The sequence below is a fragment of the Canis lupus genome, chromosome 18 (genome assembly GCF_003254725.2).
Source record: "Canis lupus dingo isolate Sandy chromosome 18, ASM325472v2, whole genome shotgun sequence".
NCBI classification, from domain to species: domain Eukaryota; kingdom Metazoa; phylum Chordata; class Mammalia; order Carnivora; family Canidae; genus Canis; species Canis lupus.
In genome coordinates this window covers 54,255,993-54,271,893 of record NC_064260.1, presented here as the reverse complement: position 1 = coordinate 54,271,893, position 15,901 = coordinate 54,255,993, and the positions used below count along the sequence as shown (strand labels likewise).

Sequence of the window (15,901 nt, the reverse complement as noted above, 5' to 3'; positions counted from 1 at the left end):
TGCTTCTCCCTCTGCCTGTGTCTCTGCCTCTCTCTCTCTCTCTGTGACCATCATAAATAAATTAAAAAAAATAAAAAAATAAAAAAGTAAAATGAAAAATTTAAGGGGTGCCTGGCTGTCTTAGTCACAAGAGTATTTGCGACACTAGATCTCGAGATCCAGAAGTCGAGCCCTGAGTGGGGGTACGGAGATTACTAAAAATAAAGAAACTTAACAAAAATAAAATGAAATGAAAATTTTTGAAAAGTACAAGAAGTTGTTAGAAACGAAAAGGAAGGACTAGATAGAAGAAAAGGGGCAAGAACAAATGGTCAGGGAAACATTTGGCCAAAATTATGTTAGGAGGTGGCAAAGTATCTCAGGACAACTTGGAATCTATACTGCACCAAACTTAGGAGCAACCTATGTATTTATTGGAAGAAGTAATGATTTTCCTTAAGGAATTAATTATCATGTCAAATGACAGGACATAAGAGACATAAAAAAGACATCAATATACCCCTGAGAATGAGATTCTACCCCGGAATTCAAAAGCCAAAATTCAACCAAGAACAAAGCCATATGAGCTGGACATTCTCTCTGAAGTAAAACTACGGGAGGAGGAGATGACTGAATTGGATTTTGAAGGACAAAGAGGATGGGGATGACACAATGGAGAGGCCACGGCCCTCCGTGAGCGAGAACAAGATGAGCACTGTGCACCAAATGACTCAGATGCCCACATCTTGCCAACATCTATGTGCACAGCGAGTGGGGCTCCACTCACACTGTCCACTTAGTGGGAGGCTACCTGGAAGTACCGATCTTTTGCCACAAGGGCCAATGTATTTACTTATTTCTCCAGCAGTGGGGTTCTCAACCAAGGCTTTATTGACATTTGACAAAGAATAAGTCCTTTTTGAGGAAATATCATGAGCATGGCAGACTGTTTAGGAGCAGCCCTGGTCTCTATCCACTTGATACCGTTAGCATACCAACCATTCTGTGAGGACACCCAAAACATCTCCATCATTGACGAGTCCCCGCAGGTATGGGTGGAAGGAGAGAGTCATGAACTTTAGTAGAAAATCACTGTTCTCACAGTGCAAATACTTTATTATATCAGTTCTCCCAATTAGCCTTCGAAATGTCCCCTGTGAACCCCCTGTGAGGTTCACAACTGTGCATGCGTACGGGTAGCAAGAAAAGCTGGGCACGAACTGGAGGGAAAATTACTAACTCAACACAGAAGATAATGGTGTAGATATCTAATGAACCATATGAAATGTCACATGTCAATGGGGATTAAATACCTAAACACATATTTCTTGGCAATGTCACACGTTGTGTAAAGTTCAGGGTTTTGGTGAATGAGCCAAGGAGAATTCACTGGAGATGACCTTGATCCTGGCTTGGCTTCCAAATCCGACTTGCAGCCCCAAGTCATCAGATGGATCCAGGATAGATTAGATCAAAGTTACATTGGCCCAAGGTCATGGTCATTTCTGTGGAACAAGGAGACTGAGGTGGCCTGTCCATGCATGGCACAGGCTCCCACTTCCTCCTGTCCTCACCAGCCCTCTCCTATTCTGACACCAAAGTCTTCATCCAGGAACATAAACAAGGTGGTGTTAGCACCATAATGACAGGCTGGGGACTGCTTCCAGTTTGGTTTTCATCCTTGACCTCACGAAAGATTCAAATTTAAATGTGTTTCTCTTACTAATAGACCCAATAATAAAGTGTGTAATATAATCAGTGAAATCTCTGGACAAATACAAAATCTGTCCTGAAGAGCAGTTTCACAGCAATTAATTAAAAACCCACTGTATCCCTGTCATCCACACAAAGACCAGAGATACACACGCACTACAGCACTACCTTGTAGGAGCATAACAGGGAGGAAGGACCATGGGATCTGGATCCTGGAGATGTCAGGAGAGAGCTGCACCCAGTGTCTTGAAAGGGACATCCATGGATTCTCTGGTCAGGAAAAGGCGCGAGAAGAGGGCTGTGTGTCATGTGCCACTGGGAAAGGATAAGGAGTTTCACCTCAGTGCGATTGAGGCAAGGCCCAGGCATATGGAATCCACAGGGAGCAAAAGCCTCAGCAGAACACTCAGGGGCCTCCATAGTGATCACCCTGGAGTTCACATAGGGCAGTGTGAGTCCAGATCACGAGAATCCATTTGAGCCATAAGGTGGAAGTCCATAGGGGTCATCTAAGGAGGTCAATAGTGTTGAGAGCTGTTTCTCAGCCAGAACACCAGGCTCCTTGCCCTGGCTGCCACCCACAAGGGTGGGCTATTGATCCACCCGCTTGACTTCTTTTGTGCCATTTTCTGCACTTGAGAGAAATGATATGCTCACCTTACGGGCAGGTGTTGGGGAAGAGGACGTGACCTCCAGGTGAACCATGAGCTGGACCCAGGCAATGGGAGGCTCCTCACCCACCACCCCTGTCCTTGGAATGTAGTGCTCCACTCCCAGAAGCTGTCCCAAGACAATGTCTTGAGATAGTGATGTGGTGTTGAGACCACTTGAATTGGGTATGTGATCAAACTCACTTAAGCCTCCTCTGGAAACCTTCTGATTCTGGCAGGTGGGTTTAGAAATCTACTCCTCCATGGCTACCCAGGGCAACGCTCTAATGTAACTTTACTTGCTCGTTAAACCTGCCACATACCAACCCAGAGTGGCCTGTCTTTCTTCAGTCTCTCCCTACCCTCTGTGGACAGGGGTGCCTTCAGATTATACCTGGGAAGTTGCAGAGGAGGTTCCCAACTAAGGGGGGGTGCCCACATATCTCAGTTTTCTCAGGAGAATCCTGCTTTGTGCTGCTCTCCTGGCCTGCCATCCATTTTGTGACCACTTTCACACTCTAGACTACTTACTTTGGAATAAGAGATACGATCATCATCCTATGCTTTGGGTTTTCTTTTTTTTCTTTTTTTTTTTTTTTTTTGCATCAAATTAAAGGAGGTTTGCTTCAGTGCTGTGGGTCCAGTGAGTGCATTATTCTTGTTTGGCAATTGTGTTTTATTGAATTTCGAAAACAGGTAAACACTCATTGCTTGGGAGCTTTGAAAAGATTAAAAATCCAACAGTATGTGGAATATGTTCGACAGAGAGTTTCTATGTAAATTAAATCTCAATAAATCTCTTGCAAAAAGAAGTCAGAGCAATATCAAGTAAGCATGGATCCAAATTCAGTGCCTCATATTCAAACATGGGAGTTTTACCTCAGGTGTGAACATGGCCTTCTCTAGATTTTTCACAGAATATAATGTTGAAGCAAATTTCCAGTGGTCTCTGATGGTCCAGTAGTCCTTCTGGGTTTAGCATAAGACCTTCTCAGTTTTATAGTATTATTCACTAGCAGATGACACGCACACAGTGCCGGCTATGTGCCAACACTGTACCGAGGACTTATGACAATCCCAGGGTACAAGGGGACGCAGCTGTGAAATCTCCACAGCAGGCTTGGCCCATGGCAACTAGAGACCCTGGTCTAGGAACACTCTAGATACTGTGAACAACCATCTCACTGCCTTCAACATGTCTTCAAAGCCAGAGTCTCTCCTAAGCTTGCTGGACTGGGTAAGTCCCTCTGTCCCCAAGACCTAGACTTTGGCAGGATCTTAATGAGGAAGAGGTTCACTTTGATAGAACATGCCTGAGGTTAATGTCCCAACAGCTCTGCAGGTGAGGGCAGAACTGGCTTTAAACAATGAGTGAAAAAACATGTGGGATATCTTGTCCCTCAATACTGCAAAGCTGATCCATATTAGTAACTTACAATTTAAAAGCACTTAAAAATCATCTAAATTTCAAAAGAACTCCTTCATAGGCTTTTGTACCAGCGCATGAATCACTGAGAAAAGATGGCGCTCACTGACGGTTTTTACTTATAGGCAGTATGGCAAGGCCTCAAATGGCCATAATATCAGTGTGAGTAGATCTCAGGTCTTGCGTAGGACTGAGGACAGGCCAAATATAACTCCCTCTTGCCGAATACTTTGTCTCTCTCCCATGACACAGGGTATTCAGGGTAAAATATGTACCTGTACAAACTCACCTGTACATCATGGTTTGCAATGATAGGGGAACAGTAATGTTCTACCAACACGGAAATTGAGGCCTCCATTCCCCTAGTTTCTTAGCATCGTTGGGAACCTGACTTAAAGCTCCTTTTGGGAGGAGGAACATCAGGCTAGCTGCACATGCAATCTAAACTTTTGGTTTCTTCTATTTCTCCTGGTCGACACTGGCTTGCCAATGAGTCCTTTGTGAGCTGAGTTCACTGTGTTCGTTCAGCGGGAATGATCATCATCTTCAGCTGGAGAAAACGTGAGGGGAAAAAAATATACTCTTTATTGTGGACACCATGTACATGATGTGAGGTATTATTTTATTGTGTTTTGTTTTGCTTTATTTCTTTTTTATTTTGCTTTATTTTATTTGTGTTCTGACACAGGGAACTGTGTCCCAGCAGGTAACACAGCAAGTCCAAATCACCCAGGGTGACTGCCCATTAAGACTTAGCCAAGAAGTCTCTCCTTTCATCACTGAAGACCTTCATTTGACTTTGGAATGGATATTGGCAGCAATGATCAACCGGGGGAACGTACGCACATAGGAACATCAACCTTCCTTCCTATTTCTAGCCTCTCCCTAAATTAGCATTGTTCTTGGCAACTTAGGCTCCAGCTGAATAATGGGAGGAAATAATCCAATATTCAAATAATCCAAACACAAATACTGTATTCACGAGTAATTAACTCATCTCTCTGGCTCTCTCATCAATTTCCCTTTCTTTGTGTTACCTTGAGCCAACTTTCTTTCTCATGATCCTATTGCCCTCAGGCTGTCCCCGCTTCAACTGATGTGGTTTTTCTATTTCTACAGTATGAGGCCGTCCTGTGTCTCTCTTGACACCACGAGGCACACTGTGTTTGCTTTCCTTATCTTGCCAAATACCAAGTGCTCCAGAGCCTCTGTGTGTGCTATTCTCTCTTCCTAGAACACTCTTTCCCAGATCTTCCTCTTGATCTCATTGTCCACTCATCCAGGCTTAAAGTCCCCCTTCCCATAGCCAGACTGGACCTCTGTCCTGGACACTGCCCCTCAGTGTTGTTCTGTACAGCCATCACTTTCTGTGTCTCATTCACTTATGGGCTTGTTTGTTGCTTCTCTTGTAGATGTAAGCTCCACAGGGCCAAGTCTTGGCTGAACCACTGAATCTGGGCCACAGAGCACAGGCCCCCGTGATGGGGAAAGCCCATGGTTACCTTTTGTCAGTCTGTCGTGGATGGATGGATGCATGGATGCATGGATGGATGGACGGACGGATGAAAGGATGGATGAACCTTCCATTTATTCGTGATTACCTTTTTGAAGCCCTAGATAAGCTCTTTACAGAATGTCTGTCAACTTGCAAAATCAGGCCTGATATTATTCCTGCTCATTTCAGAAATGAGGAAAGGGAAGCTTGAAATGAAACGACCAGCAGTTTCACTTGCCCAAGGACACTTCGTGATTAGGTGTTCCATCCAAGGTTTAAATCCATATCTGCTTGACCACACTCTTCACCGGCCCACCACTCAGCACTGCCTCTGCTGAGCAACCAACCTCTTGCTCTACTGCTGCACATCATCCTTTGAATCTGTGGCGGAAAAATCCTCAAGAGCTAAAAAATATTTATAGATTTGTAATAGTCTGAATTTATGAAATCGATTTAATTATGTGAGATATTCTTGTCAAAAGAGGCTTTCACCAAAAATGAGACCTAGTAGTTCCCAAATGACAAGTCCTTACTAAAGTGACTGAGGGGGAGGGAAGTCTGACCTCCAGAGGATGTTTGTGGTATTGCATTGAGCCCAGAGGTTGGTAAGCCAGCAGGAGCAGAAACAGGGGATGGGAAGCTTTATGGACCTTGAAGAAGGAGGAGGGTAACATTGACATTTTCACAATATTAATTCTGCCAATCCATGAGCATGGAATATTTTTCCATCTCTTTGTGTCTTCCTCAATTCCTTTCAGAAGTGTTCTGTAGTTTTTAGGGTATAGATCCTTTACCTCTTTGGTTAGGTTTATTCCGAGGTATCTTATGTTTTTGGGTGCAATTGTAAATGGGATTGACTCCTTAATTTCTCTTTCTTCAGTCTCCTTGTTAGTGTATAGAAATGCCACTGACTTCTGGGCATTGATTTTGTATCCTGCCACGCTGCCAAATTGCTATATGAGTTCTAGCAATCTTGGGGTGGAGGCTTTTGGGTTTTCTAGGTAGAGTATCATGTCATCGGCGAAGAGGGAGAGTTTGACTTTTTCTTTGCCAATTCGAATGCCTTTGATGTCTTTTTGTTGTCTGATTGCTGAGGCTAGGACTTGCAGTACTATGTTGAATAGCAGTGGTGAGAGTGGACATCCCTATCTTCTTCCTGATCTTAGGGGAAAGGCTCGCAGTGCTTCCCCATTGAGAATGATATTTGCTGTGGGTTTTTCGTAGATGGCTTTTAAGATGCTGAGGAATGTTCCTCTATCCCTACACTCTGAAGAGTTTTGATCAGGAATGGATGCTGTATTTTGTCAAATACTTTCTCTGCATCTATTCAGAGGATCATATGGTTCTTGGTTTAATCTCTTGCTGATACGATGAATCACATTGATTGTTCTACGAGTGTTGAACCAGCCTTGTGTCCCAGGAATAAATCCTACTTGGTCATGGTGAATAATTTTCTTAATGTACTGTTGTATCCTATTGGCTAGTAATCTTGTTGAGAATTTTTGCATCCATGTTCATCAGGGATATTGGTCTATAATTCTCCTTTTTGGTGGGGTCTTTGTCTGGTTTTGGAATTAAGGTGATGCTGGCCTCTTAGAACAAATTTGGAAGTACTCCATCTCTTTCTATCTTTCCAAACAGCTTTAGTAGGATAGGTATTGTTTCTTCTTTAAACGTTTGATAGAATTGCCCAGAGAAGCCATCTGGCCCTGGACTTTTGTGTCTTGGGAGGTTTTTGATGACTGCTTCAATTTCCTCCCTGGTTATTGGCCTGCTCAGGTTTTCTATTTGCACCCCGATGTTTATAGCAGCAATGTCCACAATAGCCAAACTGTGAAAGGAGCCTCGGTGTCCATCGAAAGATGAATGGATAAAGGAGATGTGGTTTATGTATACAATGGCATATTACTCAGCCATTAGAAATGACAAATACAAAGAAAGAAAGAAAGAAAGAAAGAAAGAAAGAAAGAAAGAAGAAAGAAGAAAGAAATGACAAATACCCACCATTTGCTTCAACGTGGATGGAACTGGAGGCTATTATGCTGAGTGAAATAAGTCAATCGGAGAAGGACAAACGTTATATGTTCTCATTCATTTGGGGAATATAAATAATAGTGAAAGGGAATAGAAGGGAAGGGAGAAGAAATGGGTAGGAAATATCAGAAAGGGAGACAGAACATGAAGACTCCTAACTCTGGGAAATGAACTAGGGGTAGTGGAAGGGGAGGAAAGTGGAGGGGTGGTGAATGGGTGACGGGCACTGAGGGGGGCACTTGACAGGATGAGCACTGGGTGTTATTCTGTATGTTGGCAAATTGAACACCAATAAAAAATAAATTTATTATTAAAAAAAGATAGTAGGAGGGGAGCGAGGAGGGTATGAAGACCACACTAATAATAAAACAACTGGGTGACAACACAGGCTCGGTTGGCTGTAATATGACTAGGTAGCAAGCACGTCTGCATTAATTTCATCTAAAGTCATGTATCATTATGGAGTTCCAAGCTCTGTCTCCTTGGTTTCTACAAACACAGAGCAGACTAGCTGGGTTGCAGATGATTCTTGCTGCCATTTCCTGGTCCAAAGCCAGGTTCATGGTGTGACTCATTCCCTCATTTATGGGAGGGATTAAGGTGGTGACCAGGAGAATAAAGGGAGGACTCCTAGGTCCTCCCATCCAACGTGAGTTCCTTCGTCCCTGTCAGACAAGCCAGCAAGAGCTGACTTCAACCATGAAGCTGCTGAGAGTCCTCGTGCTGGTTGCCCTCCCTCTTTACTGCCTTGCAGGTGAGTTCTGGATGGGGAGGACAGGCTTTGGCCTGAAGATCTGTCAGTGCTTTCTGGAAGATCTTCTGTTCCCCAAACTCCAGTGTAGAGATCTCATTTCTCTGGTGTCTTCCTACTTCATGGTTACTAGTGTCTAGCTTCTCTGGACTATGCAGGGAATGTGAGAGGGATCGGGGAGGAGGGGGCACACATGTTCGCGGGCTTAAAGGAAATTCTATGCTAGAATCGAGAACTCAAGACCATTCACCCTAATCTTCCTGAATGTATGTGTCCACTGGAATGTAAGCAGATGACCACCATCTTAGAGACTCCCGAAACGGCTTCATCTCTACATAACTGAGAACACTTTTGCATGTTTTTTTCCAGGTTCTGGATGCTTATTCCTAGAACAAGTGGTTAACAAAGCAATCGATTCTCAAGTGAGCATAGATGAATACCAAAACTTCCTTCAACCTTTCACATCTGATCTTGAAACTAAAGAAGCCATAGCAGAGCTGAAGCAATGTTTTCTCCAGCAGTCGGATGAAACTCTGAGCAATTTTGCATTGATGATGGTAACTATGGTTTCTCCTGATGTGCTTTCAAACCAGTGGACAGGGATGAGCAGGCTCTAGGCTTGTCACTCATTATTCCATAGCAAGTGTTACACAGGCTTTATTTTATTTCAGTGAAATTAATTGTGGGTGCATGTGAATATTTTGAATCCAGAAAGCCAGCCAAGGTCCCAGTGCTGATTTGCCTCTTCACCGTGTGAATCTTTAGAAAATGATAAATGAAAAAGGCCAAAGAGAGAACACAACACACACACACACACACACACACACACACACACACACACCATTTTCTATCACAGTAAAAGACATTTGATTCTCAAGAAGTCCCTACTTGTAGCAGTGATCAGCAAAAACAATCCCCTTCTTCATAGAAACAAAGAGGAAAATGTTCATAAGAATTTTTGAGTAGGGGATCCCTGGGTGGCTCAGCGGTTTAGCGCCTGCCTTCAGCCCAGGGCGTGATCCTGGAGTCCCGGGATCAAGTCCCACGTCGGGTTACCGGCATGGACCCTGCTTCTCCCTCTGCCTGTGTCTCTGCCTCTATCTCTCTCTTTATATCATAAATAAGTTTTTAAAAATCTTTTTTATAAAAGAATTTCTGAGTAGATTCCAGAAGAACACATTTGAAGAAGATTCTGTACATCCTACTAAAAGAATTGAAAGCACTTGCAAGCAATCACAATGTGTTTGTATAAATGACTGGATTCCTTGACCATGAATTAAAGAGCCCATGAATGACAAGTAGAAATTATGGGTATGGACCTGTTGTGAGGGATGGAAAGTGTAAGACAACAATCAGTAGTGGTTTTGTTCTCTCCATCTTATTCCCTACCTTAAATGCCACTGAAAACATTCCAGGGTAGACGATTTAGAAATATTGCTAAAGGAACAGTTGGAAGTGACCTTCACTAACAAGGGGGCTGACACAAGGCACAACATGGATGAACCTTGAGGACTCTATGATGAAAGACAAATGCTGCGTGAGTTCATTCAGAGCCGTTTTCTAGAGTAGCCAATTTCCTAGAAACAGAAGGTATAATCATGCTCTCTAGAGGTTGGGTGGTATGGGAAATGAGGATTGTTCTGTGGGTATAGAGTTTCACCATAGCAAGATAAAAATGTTCTGGAGAATGGCTGCATCACAACGTGAATATACTCAACACTGTTGAACTGTATCCTTAAAATGATGAAAATGGTCAGTTTTATGTTATGTGTACTTACCGAACTAAACATTTTAAAGACTGAAAAAAAAAAAAAACGCTACAGGCAATGGATAATGGAATTTTTTCTTAGAAATCTGGATTGGACTGATGACTTGGAGGGCATATCTCAAAAATTTTGTAGGTCTCAAAAATAATGGTTTTGGTTTCAACACTGTTTTTAATATTTCTAACATGTAAGGCCACACCAGAGCTCAAAAACTTCACATCTCTTTATCTTTGAGCTGAGACTTAAAAATTCTTTGTGAAAACTGATCATACACACAGCATATTTACGGGATATGATATTTCGTGGAACAGGAAACGTGGGGGAAAAATTATCCCCAGATCTCTGACGGGGAAAACCCTAGCACCACTCTGGCATCAATAAAGTCTCCTGACCCTTAGAATAAGATCTTAATTCAAACACCGACTTTCTTGGATACCAGATGTATGTGGACAAACCCAGGAAGCCAAGGAGAAGACATGTTTGTCTTTCAAGATTTTCCTTTGTCACAGAGAGCTGAAAATCTGAGCGATGTCTCTGCTTTTATTTTCTAGAACGAAATATATAATAGTTATTGGTGTGCTCTGTTTTAACCTTCCACGTGACCTGGGGCTCTGAGGACTGCAGAGAATGGTTGGACGCCGACTGCTGATTAATACAAACCACAACTTTCTTCTCCTTTTTGTCTTTTGATCTATCAACTGCAAGATAAGTGTTGAAACCTTGAGTACATTTTCATTTCAATAAAGTATCTGCAAATGGAAGTTCGTTTTTCTTATGTTATCTGATCAAACTGGAGGCTTTAGAGAGGCTCTTCTATCACCGGTGCATGTGCCCGTGTGCGCGCACACACACACACACACACACACACACACGCACGCATAGTTTCTCATTGGAGAACACCTGCGTGAAGGAGTGGGGAGTCTGAAAAGCACTTTGTTCCGCCCCATGTGTAGCCCAACATGGTCCTCTCTCCGTCAATGTGCTCTTCCACCCTCCTGACCCCCATTTCCCTCGGACTATCTGGGAAGTCCTCAAGACTTAGGTTCTGGTGTTTGTGAGGCTGGCAGTTCCTGGGCCACCGCAATCTTTGCCTGTGCTGCGAGCCAAGCTCCTGTGGCGGGGCCCCTCTCCACTCTCTGCCCCGGACCCAAGAGTGCGGGACCAGGACCAGAGCCAGGGAGAGACGAGACTCATACAAAGCAGTAGTGACTCCTGTCTTGATGTTAAACTTTAATTAATGTGGCATTCATTTTGCTTTTTGAAATATCTTTAAAATCTGATGTGCCCTCATTCCTGAGGTTGGGCAGGGCCCTTTGAAATAGTGTGAGTGCCCGACTCCCGTCCCCGCAAGTGGCAATGTGGCCCAGTCTCTTCACCATGATGCCCTACAAAGGCACGTAGGTTGAGGGAAATATGTGTGTTCTTTAGGAATGAGGCAAAGCCAGCAGTTTTTATACTGAACCATAGCTACCCTTGCTTTTCCCTGTCCCCTCATTCCGGTCACCAGGGATAGTTTAATGCCACCCCTCTGCTCACAACTCACAGAACCTCTCTTCCTTCACAGGCTATCCTGTCACCCCAGAAGCCCCTTGACTTTTCCTCAGGACTGTTTCTCAGTTTCCACCAGGGCTGACCTTCTCCAGGCATAACCCATCCAGAGAATTAGACACATGATACTCAGGATTCCACATGAATGCTATACTCTCCTTGAAAACATAACCAATGGACACCTGGGTGGCTCAGCGGCTGAGCGTCTGCTTTGGCTCAGGTCGCGATCCCAGGGTCAGGGGATGGAGTCCTGGATCAGGCTCCCTGCCAGGAGAATGCTTCTCCCTCTGCTGTGTCTCTGCCCCCCTCTCCCTCTCTCTGTGTCTCTCATGAAGAAATAAATAAAATCCTTAAAAAATATATTAACCAAAACTGACTGAAGTAATAATGAATATATACCAACGTACCAGTGTGGGGTATATTCTTCTTTATTCTAATGCAGTTGTAAGATATCATATTTATTGTGCTTTTCATGGAAACTGGCCCAAAATAAATAAGACTCAGAAAAGTCATAATGAGTCTCACCTTTCTTTTTTCTCCCAAACACCTCAGGGCCTGTAGTGCTATTAGACTTGGGCAAAAGGACCCTTGCCCAGAACCCACATTTTAAGAGATCCCCGCTATTACACACACACACAACGTACCAGTGTGGGGTACGTTGTATGTGGGGTACACATACACACCAGTGTGGGGTACGTTGTATGTGGGGTACACATACACACCAGTGTGGGGTACGTTGTATGTGGGGTACACATACACACCAGTGTGGGGTACGTTGTATGTGGGGTACACATACACATACACACACACACCAAACCATTTATTTATTAAGAACGCATGGACCATACTCAGTTCTGAGTGTTCTGGGTGCACCCTCACTGGCGACTGGGGGGGGAACCATCTTTATCTGCCTCTCACATACGGGGATCTCCATCCACCCTCTCTCCCTCTTGGACCATAACAGGAGAGGAACAGGAAGAGATTCAGCTGCAGGAAATGGAGAGGACACAGAGCCATGCAGAACTTCATATCTGTTGAGATGAGCCCGGTCCATCTGATGAAGGTGTCTACATGTTAAACAGAGCAAATTTCATGCAAGAATTGGTAATAGAGGGTATTGCAGGATGGGAGCAGTAAAAAGGGAAGATGAAGGATGTACAAAGACGGATCATTTGGAAGGACACTACTGTCTCTAGAACTGGAAATAAAAGGAGATTGTATAATAAAGTAAATATAGTGGCACATCAGCAAAAGTACCTATGAATAAAGGTATAGGGGTGTTCTTCTCCTGCACCTAGGACTGCGTCATTCTGTACCCTTGTAGGAGTGCTTTTTGGTTTTTGTTTCCAACCAAGATTTCAAAATGGTTAATTTAGCGTGTGGTATTGCTGTCAGGATTAGAACTTAGGGATTCATCCCTTCATATAATACCCAGTGCTCATCACAAATGCCCTCCTTAATGCCCACCACCCACTTAGCCCATTCTCTACCCGCCTCCCTCCCCTCCAGCAGCCCTCACTTTGTTCTCTGTAGTTAAGAGTCTCTTATGGCTTGCCTCCCTTTCTGTTTTTATCTTATTTCATTTTTCCTTCTCTTCCTCTATGTTCATCTGTTTTGTTTCTTAAATTCCACATATGGTGAAATCATATGGAAATTGTCTTTCTCTGATGGACTTATTTCGCTAAGCATAATACACCTTAGTTCCATCCTTTTCTGTGACTTTGTTTTTAATTATTATTTTTTATTGGAGTTCAATTGGCCAACATAGAGCATAACACCCAGTGCTCATCCTGCCAAATGCCCCCCTCAGTGCCCAGACCCAGTCACCCCAACTCCCTGCCCACCTCCCCCTTCCAATACCCCTGGTTCATTTCCCAGAGTTAGGTGTCTCTCATGTTCTGTCACCCTCACTGATATTTTCACTCATTTTCTCTCCTTTCCCTTTATTCCCTTTCACTAATTTTTATATTCCCCAAATGAATGAGACCATATAATGTTTGTCCTTTTCCGATTGACATATTTCACTCAACATCATACCCTCCAGGTCCCACCACATCGAAGCAATTGGTGGGTATTTGATATTTCTAATGGATGAGTAACATTCCATTGTATACATAAACCACATCTTCTTGATCCATTCATCTTTCGATGGACACCGAGGCTCCTTCCACAGTCTGGCTACTGTGGACATTGCTGCTAGAAACATCGGGGTGCAGGTGTCCCGGCGATTCACTGCTTCTGTCTCTTTGGGGTAAATCCACAACAGCGCAATTGCTGGGTCATAGGGCAGGTCTATTTTTAACTCTTTGAGGAACCTCCACACAGTTTTCCAGAGTGGCTGCACCAGTTCACATTCCCACCAACAATGCAAGAGGGTTCCCCTTTCTCCACATCCTCTCCAACATTTGAGGTTTCCTGTCTTGTTAATTTTCCCCATTCTCATGGGGTGAGGTGGTATCTCATTGTGGGTTTGATTTGTATTTCCCTGATGGCCAGTGATGCGGAGCATTTGCTCATGTGCTTGTTGGCCATGTCTATGTCTTCCTCTGTAGGATTTCTGTTCATGTTTTTGCCCATTTCATGATTGGATTGTTTGTTCCTTTGCTGTTGAGTTTAATAAGTTCTTTATAGATCTTAGATACTAGCCCATTATTTGATACGTCATTTGCCAATATCTTCTCCCATTCTGTAGGTTGTCTTTTAGTTTTGTTGACTGTTTCTTTGGCTGTGCAGAAGCTTCTTATCTTGATGAAGTCCCAATAGTTCATTTGTGCTTTGTTTCACTTGCCTTCATGGATGTATCTTGCAAGAAGTTGCTGTGGCCAAGTTCAAAAAGGGTGTTACCTATGTTCTCCTCCAGGATTTTGATGGAATCCTGTCTCACATTTAGATCTTTCATCATTTTGAGTTTATCTTTGTGTATGGTGAATGAGAGTGGTCTAGTTTCATTCTTCTGCATGTGGATGTCCAATTTTCCCAGCACCATGTATTGAAGAGACTGTCGTTTTTCCAGTGGATAATCATTCCTGCTTTGTCCAATATTAGTTGACCATAGACCTGAGGGCCCATTTCTGGATTCTCTATTCTGTTCCATTGATCTATTTGTCTGTTTTTGTGCCAGTACCACACTGTCTTGATGACCACAGCTTTGTAGTACAACCTGAAATCTGGCATTGTGATGCCCCGGCTCTGGTTTTCTTTATCAATATTCCTCTGTCTATTCAGGGTCTTTTCTGATTCCACACAAATCTTAAGATGATTTGTTCCAACTCTCTGAGGATAGTCCATGGTATTTTGATAGGGATTGCGTTAAATGTGTAAATTGCCCTGGGTAGCATTGACATTTTCACCATATTAAATCTTCCAATCCATGAGCATGGAAAATGTTTCCATCTCTTTGTGTCTTCCTCAATTACTTTCAGAAGTGTTCTATAGTTTTTAGGGTATAGATCCTTTACCTCTTTGATTAGGTTTATTCCGAGGTATCTTATGCTTTTGAGTGCAAGTGTAAATGGGATTGACTCCTTAATTTCTCTTTCTTCAGTCTCTTCGTTGGTGTATAGAAATGCCACTGACTTCTGGGCATTGATTTTGTATCCTGCCACACTGCCGAATTGCTGTATGAGTTCTAGAAATCTTGGGGTGGAGTCTTTTAGGTTTTCTATGTACAGTATCATGTCGTTGGCGAAGAGGGAGAGTTTGACTTCTTCTTTGCCAATTCGAATGCCTTTAATGTTTTTTTGTTGTCTGATTGCTGAGGCTAGGACTTCCAGTACTATGTTGAATAGCAGTGGTGAGAGTGGACACCCCTGTCTTGTTCCTGATCTTAGGGGAAAGGCTCCCAGTGTTTCCATATTGAGAATGATATTTGCTGTGGGCTTTCCGTAGATGGCTTTTAAGATGCTGAGGAATGTTCCCTGTATCCCTACACTCTGAAGAGTTTTGATCAGCAATGGATGCTGTATTTTGTCAAATGCTTTCTCTGCATCTATTCAGAGGATCATATGGTTCTTGTTTTTTCTCTTGCTGCTATGACCTGTCACTTTGATTGCTTCACGAGTGTTGAACCAGCCTTGCATCCCGGGGATAAATCCCACTTGGTCATGGTGAATAGTCTTCTTAATGTATTGTTGGATCCTATTGGCTAGTATCTTGTTGAGAATTTTTGCATGTGTGTTCATCAGGGATATTGGTCTATAATTCTCCCTTTTGGTCTTGTTTTGGAATTAAGGTAATGCTGACCTCGTAGAAAGAATTTGGAAGTATCCATCCCTTTCTATCCTTTGGAACAGCTTAGGTAGATAGGTATTGTTTCTTCTTTAAACGTTTGATAGAATTCCCCTGGGAAGCCATCTGGCCCTGGACTTTTGTGTCTTGGGAGGTTTTTGATGACTGCTTCATTTTCCTCCCTGGTTATCGGCCTGTTCAGGTTTTCTGTTTCTTCCTGTTCCACTTTTGGTAGTTTGTGGTTTTCCAGAAATGCGTCCTTTTCTTCTAGATTGCCTAATTTATTGGTGTATAGCTGCTCATCATATGTTT

The 15,901-nt window shown here is 43.2% G+C and overlaps 1 protein-coding gene across 2 annotated transcripts; it reads left to right on the top strand.

The window, feature by feature from the left end:
- Nucleotides 1-5,842: 5,842 nt before the first annotated feature.
- On the top strand, nucleotides 5,843-10,576 carry LOC112659548 (mammaglobin-A-like). Of its 2 annotated transcripts, XM_049096511.1 has the most exons (4): nucleotides 5,843-5,930; nucleotides 7,970-8,051; nucleotides 8,418-8,605; nucleotides 10,366-10,575. In XM_049096511.1, the coding sequence occupies exons 2-4, from the start codon at nucleotides 7,997-7,999 to the stop codon at nucleotides 10,402-10,404; spliced, it is 282 nt and encodes a 93-aa protein (XP_048952468.1). In that variant the 5' UTR covers nucleotides 5,843-5,930; nucleotides 7,970-7,996; the 3' UTR covers nucleotides 10,405-10,575. The 2 variants fall into 2 exon arrangements, with proteins under 2 accessions (XP_048952468.1, XP_025302323.3); XM_025446538.3 differs by lacking the exon at nucleotides 5,843-5,930 and having other exon boundaries at nucleotides 7,598-8,051; nucleotides 10,366-10,576.
- Nucleotides 10,577-15,901: the final 5,325 nt, after the last annotated feature.